General features: G+C 37.0%; 2 protein-coding genes across 4 annotated transcripts in view; one reads left to right on the forward strand and one right to left on the reverse strand.

Annotated features, from left to right (window-relative positions):
• Nucleotides 1-7,290, forward strand: part of LOC113681923 (uncharacterized) — a 26,607-nt gene extending 19,317 nt beyond the window's left edge. Inside the window, exons 17-26 of the mRNA XM_089191340.1 lie at nt 614-820; nt 1,934-2,070; nt 2,703-2,797; nt 3,517-3,581; nt 3,817-3,897; nt 4,324-4,467; nt 4,847-4,990; nt 5,366-5,509; nt 5,885-6,028; nt 6,445-7,290. Of these exons, the coding sequence (XP_089047466.1) occupies nt 614-820; nt 1,934-2,070; nt 2,703-2,797; nt 3,517-3,581; nt 3,817-3,897; nt 4,324-4,467; nt 4,847-4,990; nt 5,366-5,509; nt 5,885-6,028; nt 6,445-6,524 (1,241 nt within the window). The 3' untranslated portion in view covers nt 6,525-7,290. The remainder of the gene's footprint in view (nt 1-613; nt 821-1,933; nt 2,071-2,702; nt 2,798-3,516; nt 3,582-3,816; nt 3,898-4,323; nt 4,468-4,846; nt 4,991-5,365; nt 5,510-5,884; nt 6,029-6,444) is intronic.
• Nucleotides 7,162-12,210, reverse strand: LOC113681860 (uncharacterized). 3 transcript variants are annotated; one of them, XM_089191495.1, is made up of 7 exons: nt 11,888-12,210; nt 10,099-10,362; nt 9,362-9,525; nt 8,702-8,802; nt 8,117-8,175; nt 7,928-8,020; nt 7,162-7,567 (listed from the first exon to the last, which is right to left on the reverse strand). In XM_089191495.1, the coding sequence occupies exons 2-7, from the start codon at nt 10,352-10,354 to the stop codon at nt 7,494-7,496; spliced, it is 747 nt and encodes a 248-aa protein (XP_089047621.1). In that variant the 5' UTR covers nt 10,355-10,362; nt 11,888-12,210; the 3' UTR covers nt 7,162-7,493. The 3 variants fall into 3 exon arrangements, with proteins under 3 accessions (XP_089047621.1, XP_027054788.2, XP_089047622.1); XM_027198987.2 differs by lacking the exon at nt 11,888-12,210 and adding an exon at nt 11,473-11,760; XM_089191496.1 differs by lacking the exon at nt 11,888-12,210 and adding an exon at nt 10,667-10,809.
• Nucleotides 12,211-12,569: the final 359 nt, after the last annotated feature.

The raw sequence follows: 12,569 nt of genomic DNA on the forward strand, positions 1-12,569 counted from the left end.
GAGTGATCTTCTGATCTGTACAAAGGTACAAGAAAAAGGTTTTTATTGTCCAAGTAATCGAAATTGCTGATGTGTGATGAAAGTCTATTAATGCTACTACTTTCAAGGCCCAACAAAGGATACATGAGCTATATGTATATTAAAGTTACCTGATGTTGCTCAGCAGAACTGTTTACCCTTAACAAGGGGAATATAATTCACTGGCTGTAAACTGCATTTTCAAACACTTACATTTCTTATCATTCTTATACCTTAAAACTATATTTCAACGCCAAAACCATCTGAGGAAGTGAAGTTTGAAACATCAATCACCATGACAATTATTGGCAGCCTCTTGCGGCCTCAAACCCTGAGCTCACTCTTGAAGTTTTTTTGGGGAACTAGGTTGTTTTAGAACTGAGTCTGTGTTTTACCCCTGCTGGTCTGCAGTCCTCAGTCTGCAATTTACCCCTGGTTTGTAGTCTGTGTTTTACACTGACCGATTTTATCTCCTTTACATCATTGATTATTAAAAACATGATTCAATATTAATGGACAGTCTTGAATTTGTCAGTGGAGAGATTTTACAGAGAATGAAAAAAGACTCAATGTTTAATTTATTGTATTTTTTCAGCTATGAAGCTACATGTGCATCTCTCTATATTGCTTGTCACTCTGCCCTCATATGCTTGGGTGGACTGTGCAAAGGTGTCTTCTTGTGCCAGCATGAGGTCATGGTTTCCTGGGACTCCTCCATCAAATTTTTCAGAAAATTTGCCTTATCAGTTGAGTGCCCATGGGCATACTAAATACGGTTACTTTCCAGGAAGCTCCCACACAAGTAAGTAATGATGATTTTACTGCAATCAATAAGTTGAATTAAGTCTGAAAAATGTGTTCAAAATGTAAAGAGGTAAATGCGTCCCTTTTTGTCTTCAACAGCTGAGCAGTTAGCAATTTGGCATTCTATGAATTTATCTAGATACATAAATGTGCAATCTTTGTAAATGCATCGGTAAGGGTTATATCCACAAAAAGAACAGCACATGTTATATATATCTCAACTGAAAATGAACTAGATATGTCATCTCTTTCTTTATAATTGTCTGTACTGATAACCTTTTTGAAAAAAATAAAAAAAGGTATTTGAACACTGCTTAAATTTTATGTTTATGGCCAAATTGAGTGAATACAGAATGAGATGTAGCTGTCATGGTGGTTTAAAAAAATTTAGCTATGGTAAATGGAATTCACATTGTGGTAATGTTGTAGTAATGATGATTGTAACCATTTCCATACTAGTACTTTTTAATGAATATTGGTAATGGTAGCAGCCTAAAACAGCATTAAAGATAGACATTTAATTAAGATAATAAAATGAGTGACATTGTATCAAGTCAATTATTTTAAGAAATAAATGCTTCATAAAGGTTAAAGCATTCACCAAAAAAATATCTTGTACCCATGCACAGCACAGAATGTCTGAAACTGTAAAATAAAGGGGGAACTTTTAATCGTAATAGCAAAGACTGATCATTTGGTAACTCTCATCTAGTACTTTAATGTAACCTTAAGATCTATTAATGATGTATAACCAATTATTAGAACCAGGTAGGGACTCAACTAAATATCAACCCACTAATTTTTGCATGAGTCTATTGGTTACTTTACATCACATGGTGCAAAATCACCAGCAGTTATCGGGCAACAACCCCTGTCTGCATCAACATCTGTCCTCTGATTATTTTTGTCCAGAATAAACAAAGCTACAGGAAAAAAGCCGCCCAAGAGTTCCACTTTTTCTTCTTCATATATTTTGGCTGTTGCCTTAAAATTCACATTTGTCCTCGAAGCTTTAATTTTTACTTTTCAGAAAATATCTCAGCTGTGGACGTACCAGCCACCTGAAGAGGTTTATTTACTAAATAGATTAAAATATTTGATTTACATGCAGTTTACCTTAATGGCTCCAGGAATTTTGTTGGCTTCATTGTTTACGCTGAGAACTCTGTGAAAAATAACACTAATGGACATTTTGTTCAAGAAGATTTGCCCACTGGGGTTGAAGAAGTTAGCTGTGGAGATTTTTATGTATGTATGAGTCATTAGCCCTATTAAATGTAAAGAAGCCATTTATTTTAACTGTAAATACAATCAGTATTGTATGATATGTGCTTAATAATAAATGATACAAATTGATGTTGTATGGATGCATTTTATGTTGGTACATATAATGCATAGAGTCATGCATAAAATGAACTTATCTTCATGGTAATTAGAACAGGACAAAAACTTTTGTAAAGAGCCATGTAGTTAATTTTACTGGCTCTTCAAGTTAATGTTACCGGCTCAACAATTTACCAAAATAGTTATACAATGAATTTTTTTTTGTTCAAATGTGAAAACCCATCATGTACAATGAGACCCCTACAGTATCTGAATAAATCATACATTTAGAAAAAAAAAAATAATGAGGTTTCTGATCAGGAGCTTTGCACTTCTCCTTTATAAGAAATGAGTATATTTGCTAAATAAAAATCAACTACCAGCAGACTGTTTGATGTAATTGTCATGTAGTACTAGTAGTGAAAGTGATGGCAAATGGACAATAATTATTTACCGTTCATAATATACATAACAGTGAAATTATGAATTTCACTATTGACCTGAAACAAGCTTTGAGAAATATTTGACATTTGCACGTTGCCATCTCATACCAAAAGATTATCCAAAATTCCACTTCATCTGGGAACTGGACTAGTGTGAAGATGTTATGGAAGGCCCCCCAGAGTTACGAGGCTGGAAACATTACATTCAGGTACTACAAAATTCGTGCTGATACCAATGCAAACCCCATAACAAAGCACACAGGGCACATACTGGTAACTGCTATGTGTTGAAAAATATAATTACTGTAAGTGATCTTTATTTTAAAGCTCCTTGAAGTCTCAACTGACTAGTATATTCCTGGCTAATATTTTAAGTTTGCTTGGCTTTTGTAAAAAAAAAAGGAATTAATGCAAGCTAAATAACTTTCATAATCTGTTTCTTTCTTTAGCCCATTTATTTTTCTGCTACCTCATTCTGATTTATTAATTTTTGTTAAATATTGAGGAACCAACGATGGTTTTAAAAGAGATAGATTGAAGCAGATTTAAGAGAACAGTAATCTTCAGTAATCTTGAGGCAGGTTGGAAAAAGAGGCAAAGCTTGCTCCAAGCTGAGGGCAGTTAGGGCTATAAATACCCCACTTACTCTAGTATGAAAAACTGGAGTCTTAAGCTTACTAGTACAACTAGTCAGTGCACTGCGGTTTGATTTGCCCTTCCCCCCTTCTCCCAGAATTCCCCTAAGCTTAGGGAAACCAATCTGCATTCCTAGATGAAGTGACACAACTGTAAGACCCTGTAAGGTTTGAAGCCATACCTTTAAACATGGAGTCCACTATGTCAACCATTGATACTACATCTGCCATGAAAAAATTTGGGAGAGCAAAAGAGGATAAAGTTATTAATTACTCTTTTAATTCTATTTCAGAGCAAGTGTCTTGGAAAACACAAATCCCGTTGTTTACTATGAAGGATTAACTGCACACCTGAAATGTAAGCTATATTGTTATAAAGTATACTATACATTATATATAATGGATTTGACATTTCATTCACAACTTATAATTTTTTTCAGTTGAAGCTATTAAGTTTTGATGATCAAAATTTTTTTGCTTCAATCTACGGTTATTCTCTAAATGTGCAACTGATTTTTTTGCTTTTAATTTATGCCTCATTTAATCACTACGTGTATTTTTTAACATTACATGTAATTTTATTTTCTACGCAGACCAGTGTCCATTACGGAAATGTGTTCCATGCCCAACTGGTGTCTATAAATATGATGGTTATGGATGTAGAACTTGTCAGTGTAAGTTAATTGTGTGACATGTAAAGAGTAAAATTAGGAATGAAAAGTGTTTTTAAGAATATTTGACTGCTGGAGCAATTCTTTATTTTTCAAAATAGTACTCAATAAAGTTGAATAGTTTACCTGCTGAATACATATGGTATGATGTGTTTAAAGACAAAATAAGTGAATGGGTTTGGAGTGACATTCTATTTTTTTCTTTTGTGAGATAAATAGCTTTTGAGTAGTATGATTTTCTGGTTAGTTCACAATTATTGTTCAGGCCGATCATAAAATTATACTTAACAATAGAGTTGATTACTGTGCAGGGCAAAGATTGAACTTTGAATCAAACTAGATCCAAGGTTGGGATGCCTCTGGGAGACCAATAGAAGTACTTTGTAGTTAGTTGTAGCCTTGATAAGAATGCTTGATGCCTTATTTCAGGTGATTGTGATGTGGCCTGTGCAGCAATATATGCTCCAGTGTGTGGAACAGATGGAAAAACCTACAGTAACGAGTGTAGAATGAAAATATCAGCCTGTGAAAAAAATGACACTATCACTGTATCTTACAATGGTGAATGTAACAGTGAGATTAAAGTAACAGCTAATGGTACTTAGAGGTGAGATAGAAAAAAGGATTAATTCTGGAAAATATTGTTTTATATGAATTCAGTTATGCACTGCAAGAGTTACTTTGGCCTAACACTTATACAACTTCCTAAATTGCCTAAACTCAGCAAGGTATGGACAAAGGGGGAAGGAGACTGAGGCTTAGCTCCATAGTGAGGGGTTAATACAAACTTAGGTGAGATCTCCCTCTAATTAAAGGAGCTTGGTCAAAAAAAGAACCTGGGGAAAAAAGCCCTTTGAGTAAGGATGAGAAAAGTGGCTATTTTTTTTCTGTCATAGTATGCATTGGCACAGAGCTTATCGTTTGTCATTGAATCTATGTCTACTTTCTTCAGTACGGTGCAGTAAAGTGTGTACAGCGGAATACCGTCCTGTGTGTGGAACAGATGGAAAAACCTACAGTAACAGGTGTGGAATGGAAATATCAGCCTGTGGGAAAAATGACACTATCACTGTATCTTACAATGGTGAATGTAACGGTGAGTTTAAAGTAATATTTACTGGTACTTAGAGGTGAGATAGAAAAAAGAATTAACTTCTGGAAAATATTGTTTTATATGAATTCAGTTATGCACTGCAAGAGTTACTTTGGCCTATCACTAGTACCACTTCCTAAATTGCCTAAACTCAGCAAAGCATGGCCAAAGGGGGAAGGAGGCCGAGGCTCAGCTCCTTAGTAAGGGGTTAATTCAAGTTTAGTGCTCTCTCCCTCTAATTAAAGGAGCTTGGTCAAAAAAAATAACCTGGGGAAAAAACACTGAGTAAGGATGAGAAAAATTGAATTTTTTTTCTGTAATAGTATGCTTTGGCACAAAGCTTATCATTTGTCATTGAATCTACGTCTACTTCTTCAGGGCGGTGCAGTAAGGTGTGTACAGAGGAATACAGTCCTGTGTGTGGAACAGATGGAAAAACCTACCATAACAAGTGTAAAATGGAACTATCAGCCTGTGTAAAAAATGACACCATCATTGTATCTTACAGCAGTGAATGTGACGGTGAGTCTAAAGTAACATTTACTGGTACTTAGAGGTGAGATAGCATAAAGAATTAACTTCTGGAAAATATTGTTTTATATGAATTCAGTTATGCACTGCAAGAGTTACTTTGGCCTAACACTAGTACTACTTCCTTAATTGCCTAAACTCAGCAAGGCATGGCCAAAGGGGGAAGGAGGCTGAGGCTCAGCTCCTTAGTAAGGGGTTAATTCAGATTTAATGCTATCTCCCTCTAATTGAAGGAGCTTGGTCAAAAAAAATAACCTGGGGAAAAAACCCTTTGAGTAAGGATGAGAAAAAATGCATTTTTTTGTGTAATAGTATGCTTTGGCAGAGCTTATCGTTTGTTACTGAATCTATGTCTACTTTCTTCAGGGCGGTGCAGTAAGATGTGTACAGAGAAATACCGTCCTGTGTGTGGAACAGATGGAAAAACCTACAGTAATGAGTGTAAAATGGAAATATCAGCCTGTGGAAAAAATGACACTATCACTGTATCTTACAATGGTGAATGTAATGGTGAGTTTAAAGTAACATTTACTGGAACTTGGAGGTGAGATAGAAAAAAGAACTAATTCTGGAAAATACTGTTTTTATATGGATTCAGTCATGCACGGCAAGAGTTACTTTGGCCTAACACCTGTACAACTTCCTTAATTGCCTAAACTCAGCAAGGCATGGCCAAAGGGGGAAGGAGGCTGAGGCTTAGCTCCTTAGTGAGGGTTTAATGCTGACTTGGGTGCTATCTCCCTCTAATTAAAGGAGCTTGGTCAAATGCTAGTGGTGGGATGGGGTCCAAGTATGCTGATGATCTCCCTCTTTGATGAGGAAATACTGATGATTTCTAATTTTTAACAGACGGTGTACGGAATGGTCGGTGACCCATGTTTGTTTTATGAGCATTAATAGGGACCTGAATTTCCTTTTTTCTGTAGGCGCGGAAGAGACCATGAAATTCTCAATTTTCTCTCTGATGTTGGCTTTCCTGGCACTGTTGATGTTTTCAGACCATTAGACAAAAAGTTGTGTTACTCTGAAGTGACTGAGGAAAATTTCGGGCTTGGGAATAAATGCTGTGTTGTGCGCTTCTTTGAATTAACCGTAGATTTTAATATAGTTTGTGTTGATAAGTAGAGATTTTTTAACCCTTCAGTTACCGGAGGTAATGTATTAGAGTTTGACTATTAGACACTAAATATCAGAACTAGAAAATGACGAAACTGAAATTAAATAAAAATGGAGAAACTAAATGGAACAAAATGACAGAAGATGCAAGATATTGAATTTAAGGCTCGGAGTTAATAAGGAAGGAACGATGGAAAATAACTGGATCGAACTTATTCTGCCGCTCAGGCTGTTTTCTTTTGTATATCGTATAAAGGATAGTTCCTTTAAGGGAAACAAATGTAACTACCAGTTAGCACAGTGGAGGCGAGCGTGGCCTAGTGGTTAGGGCGCTGGACTTGCAAGCCGGAGGCCCCGGGTTCTAATCCTCCTTCCTGCCACTAGATGGATTTGTCTTCGGTGGCCCCGAACTCAACTCCTGCACGCTTTATAAATAGCCAACTGGTTCGCCTCCTGCCAGTTGGGATTCTTATCATGTTATGTTAATTTGCTCTTTCATATTTGTTTGTAACGCGCATTTGAACATGGAATTTGCGCGATATAAATGTTTATTATTTTATTTATTTACTTTATTTATTTAGCACATAGAATAGATCGTATACCAATATAACCACTCTTATTGAGTTACTGAATTTCCAAATAAATATCGACGTCATCCAGGATTTCAGTGGCTTTGTTTCATTACACTGTGATTGGTCCAGACAAATTTCCTGGTATTTTTTTGCGTGAAACGATTCCACGGTTTACTGCACTCTCACTATATATGCGACAAATTTATAATTGATCTAGTACAAGTAAAAAAAGCCAAAAGCGAACAAACAATACATTACAAAAATAAAAACGGCTCGAAACGTGTTGTTTAAATCCAATTTTTGAGGGCGCTGAACATGATAACCGCAAGGCTGAGGAATCCAACAGTGACACTTGAAGCTCCTACGAATGAAAGACAGCAAGAATGTGTTAGCCTACGTGTAAACTTCCCCCCCCCCAAGTTTCTCCTAGGGGGAGAGGGTACGGCTACACGTAGGCTAAGAAGGAGTCGTCAAAAGAAGTTGATTGTTAACATTCCCCTGTCTCTCTCCCTAACAAAGCTCCCCTCCTTCACGACAGACTACTGGTATAATAGTATCAAACGCTTGCGTTATTTCGATTGTTAATTGCAAATCATGCGTTGCATTTTTAAGTCTCAGCCTAATTTTGTCCATGCGTTCGAAATGCGCAAGAGATCATTGAATTATAGACTTGAATTCTACTGATTCAGCGGCCTGGGTGATTCTTGCAGTCCATACTAACCTGCACATTCGCAAATAGTACATCCATATTTGTTTCTAGCGAGACCGTTGGGGCAACCGTCTGGAAGATAACAGCCTGGCATTGGGCAAGCATCTGAAAATATAAGAAGGAAATAAAATTACACGAATGCTAGGACAGTGAGAATCTGAAAGGAAAAGGCCTTTAGCTTGTGTTAGGTGTGACACTTACGGTTAAGGGTCACACTGATTCCATCCCAAAAAATGCCATCCTCCTTAACCACGCTGGCGCTAATGACGATGAAAAGAACATAACAATAAATACTGAAATAATTTTATTAGGAATATAACTACGCAACTGTACCTTAGAACTACATAGAATTTTTATCGTAATATTTCCTTCACCCACTGATATCTCTTATGCGAGGGAGACAAAGTGATGAAAATGTTGCGTGCAAGATTGGGGCGTGCAAAGGTCTTTTTTTTTAAGGGTACGCACAACCTTCCTCTCCTTCTCTTTACAAATCATAAGAGTTTGCTGTGAAGGCAGACCAAGTGTTTTTTTTGATGTGGTCTGTTTGGTTATGGGTAGCTACACCTCTACCGTGAGTAACACAACAACATAATCAAGGGCACAACCGTTGTCCGGCACATGAAGTCAGCCACGGGTACTGTTGTGTTTTCCTGAAATACTCCGGCCACGAAAAAGTTGAATTGCAGCGAGGTTTTTTATTCTGATCAGGAGCCCCAAAGTTTGATGATATGGTTAGGTTCAAATAATTGCATCTCGGGGAAAAGGCAGATATCTTTAATATACCTTATGGTGATTTTTCCAGATATACTTTTCTTAGGCGACCTCCATTTGATCTGAATGCTATGCCAGTACATGCTGTTTGTTGAGTTTTCAAGCACCTCGATCTAAAAATTATAAAAAGCAAAAAGCTAATAAATGAAGCGGGGTCGTGAGTTAGGAGGAAAAAATAGGAAACTTCGAAAATTTGTAATTTAACCTATTTTAGGGTTCTTGACGATTTTTCAAAGGAAGGGAATAATGTTTTAACGTGATAACTGTTCTAATTTCGACATTTGATGAAATATTCCACGTAGTTTTGTAAAAGCATGGGAGATCAGGTAAATTTCCCGATCAAATCTGGTTATTACAATAAATTTCCAGATCCAGAAGCCTATTCCAGAAAATTTAGAAAGAGGTCACTGCAAAATGACGGGAGGGCATCATCGCTCTGTGCCCTCAAACATATTAGCATTCAATCGATCGAACAGCGCTAGGTCACGAATGAAAAAAAGAAAAAATACAAATGATCCAAGACACTGAAAAGGGGAGCCAAAATCTCGCTCTCTGTTTCCAAATCAAATCATGAACTTTGCTTATAGCTACAAAATACATGCTCTTATACTCTAGTTAGAATTTCTCAAGACTTTGCCAACGGTCCTCGCTGTTTGAGTGAGCCTTACTCACGAATTGTCCCGTGTCATTGAAGTGACACTCCCTCTTGGACACTCCAGCAGGTAGCGGGGACAAAAAGTCCCCACTGTCCTCGTCATCGAACTCATTGTAGGCATAAAGCATGAAGCCCGTGAAATTCTGTGTCATATTACCAGAGCGAGTTCCATTCAGCGTTACTAGAGAGAAACAAGAAACAAAACTTTATATTAGCAAATATTTTTCAATCATTTACGATCACTAGGACGTCGCTAGAATTCTTTCGTGGGGGTGAGGAAGCAGGGGGTCACACTATGTTACACCGAGGCTTCCTTCCCTAATGTCATGTCTACATCCACGCTGTGTTTTAATAAAAATGATGTTTTCATAAAGTGTAAATTCTTCGAATTTGTGCCTTTTTGCCTCCTGAATTGCATGGTTTGTGAGTTGTTGAATTAAAAAAAAGATACGCCCCCCCTTTCACCATCTAGGAGGGCTGTGTAATTTCCCTCCAAAGGCAAGAGTGCAAGTGAGGGAGTTGGGGATTAGTGTGCATCTAACCATACCCTTGATGGGTCAAGACAAAGTGATAATATCAACAAATACCATTAAAAAAACATTAGTGTTGGATTTGCTCATTGAAAAATTTAGTTATATTAGGCTTCTGATAAGGTTTCAAATTGGCAATTTTATTATGTTTAAGAGGAAGTTATTCAAACGATATTCAGCTGATCCTAGAAACATGCAAATAAATAAAAAATAAGTTTACTCACTTGTGTATGTCGTCTGCCCTGGTCCATAATGAGGTTCACCCATGTAGAGGTCATCGTAAACCGACCGCCCATCCGAATCAGTTATATTCAGCAAATAAGGGGGCTGTGAATTTTGAGGCTTTGTACCACTGGGAAACCAGTTTTTAACCATGCCACAGGGCAAACGAACTTCTGTCTTCACCTGATCAATGTGAAAGATGGCTATGATGCACACCAGAGGAAGCAAAAATGCTCCCGGTAGATCGCGACGAACCATTCTGGTTGCTAAGTGAATAAAGGGGGCAAATTTCTAAACAAACTGTGGTGCTGCGTTGGTGGGAGAGTTTAAAAGTCATAAAACGGTGATTAAGTATTATCAACCGAGTTGATAACGTAAATTGGCCACCGTAATTAAAGAGTTTAAAAGCTGACGTTACGAACTTTATACTAGCCCTTCGTCAGAGCGATTCTGGTCGCTGCTGACTTTGAAAATTTTAAAGAGTGACCAAAGAAATTATTACATATTATTGAAGTGTCTTACGTTCGTTGCTCGAGTATTCAGAGAATTCATAGCCAAGATAAAATTCACCTGTACGTGCTTTTAAGCAAGATTCCTGCTTTTGGTGCGTCACATTTATTCGGTTTCTAAACTCTTTGGTAATTAGAGAAAGTAAATATTTGTGCCAAAACCCTTTCTTACACCAGTGTTGTCAAGCATGTGTGTTCAGGCGTGAAAATCGGAGATACGAACCAGCGATACGTCGTTCGAATGTCATCGAAAAGGACATATACGTCGGCAAAACCGTGCAGAACATAATCATGTGCGGCCTTGTCGGTTTGCGTTTCATTAGATATTAAAACTTCCATTACAAATCAAAGGAAAACTAGAAAAATAAGTCCTTATCGGAATAAATGCAAATATTTAGCATTTTCGGTTGAACGACTTTTCGACGATAACAGCTAGTATTGCTGTGGCTAAATATCCTACAACCGCACACGGTCCTATAACGGACGAATAAAGTTCCCGGCAATCGGAGATTTTCACAAATTTCCTATTGCAACGTTGTTTCGTGCTTCTTGAAAGTATCAGATTCTCGTTTTGGAAATTTCAAGCGATTCGCAAAATAATGTAGGTTGTAAAGTTAACGAAATAGCCGAACCTGGGGCAGTTTCTAAATGCCCAGCATTTATCAATTTATCGATTAAATTAAAGAAAGTACACGGGCATTTGGCAACAGCGAAATCTCAGCGATTGATATTCGCGAAGACGTGGTTCAAAGAGGTCTCACAATACCATCAAAATCTCCAAAATGTCCGACCTACTAAATAATTTCAACCGTGTTTCACCCAATTTGAGGACGGGCAATCAATGAATTTTTTTTTTCAACTACTTACCAAAGGAACTGAAATGCGATGAAAATGTCGAGGGAGAACTCTAGTCCTACCTACAAGGTTTGCGCAACTGACCCCAAACTAAACTCGAGTGGAGTTTTGCGTGACCCTGTGTTTACAACATACAAATTTATGCTAATGTTGTTTTTTTGAAAGCAACATAAGCAGGGCGTGAAGAAATAGGCAATTGTTTAAATATTTTCGGAATAAAGCATCGGTAAAATCGAGATACTTTTTAAAAATAAATGGAAATTAAAAATTGGAATGGATGTGCAAGAATCCGGGGAAGATAAACATTTTTAAGGTTGACCTTGAAGAACGTATTTAAAAATACGTTCTTCAAGGTCAACCTTAAACAGACGCACGGTGACGATTAAATATAATATAATATAATATAATATAATATAATATAATATACCTATGTCTGTTCCCTTTGCTTTGTTGAAACAGCATCGTGTCCATCGCCATCCAATTCTGCACAAATTTCTGCTGCTGCTTGTGTGTGTTTTGTTTTCGGCACGAGTGCTATTCAAGTCAGTCACATGTGACCAAGTTATTTTGTCCAAGTGTATTTTTGAGTGTTATTTAATTGATTTTTTTTTTGGATCATACGTTTTTATTTTCTTGTAGGTTTTACCTTCTCCAACCAGGTATTTTAGCCATCTTAGGTATTCTAGCCACTGTCTTCTCTTCCTTCCACGCCTTATTTTGTGATATCATCCCTAAACATTTCTCTTACGTAATTCCTGTTATGTGGGAGTAATACACAATGCCATTTCCTTTATATGCAAATCCTGTGCATGAAACACAACCGTTTTTACTCCCTTATAACCTTATTTAGCTAATATTTATTTCTGTATTTTCTCTCTGGCTAAAACATAAATCTTAAACTCAAATCTGTTATTGAGCCGACCGTTTTGACTGCCTTACACAAATAAAAATGTCTTGTTTTGCGCATCTAAGAATGGCAGAAGAAAAAAAACATGAGACAGTTAAAGACAGGCTATAATGCTAGTTCAAGACTCCGTCTCCGTGAATAAAGGGGGTAAGTTTCTAAAGAAACTGTGGTGCTGCGTAGTTGGGAGAGTATAACAGGGTAA

This window comes from Pocillopora damicornis, chromosome 13 (genome assembly GCF_964200805.1).
Source record: "Pocillopora damicornis chromosome 13, jaPocDami1.2, whole genome shotgun sequence".
Taxonomy (NCBI): domain Eukaryota; kingdom Metazoa; phylum Cnidaria; class Anthozoa; order Scleractinia; family Pocilloporidae; genus Pocillopora; species Pocillopora damicornis.

Excerpts from the sequence above, each read along its gene's own strand:
- LOC113681860 (XM_089191495.1), bottom strand. The coding sequence starts at position 10,354 with ATGGTTCGTCGCGATCTACCGGGAGCATTTTTGCTTCCTCTGGTGTGC. Across the intron at positions 8,803-9,361 it reads TCAATGACACGGGACAATTC|ATCGAGGTGCTTGAAAACTC; the intron begins GTGAGTAAGGCT and ends TATAATTTTTAG. Across the intron at positions 8,021-8,116 it reads AATCAGTGTGACCCTTAACC|ATGCTTGCCCAATGCCAGGC; the intron begins GTAAGTGTCACA and ends TTATATTTTCAG.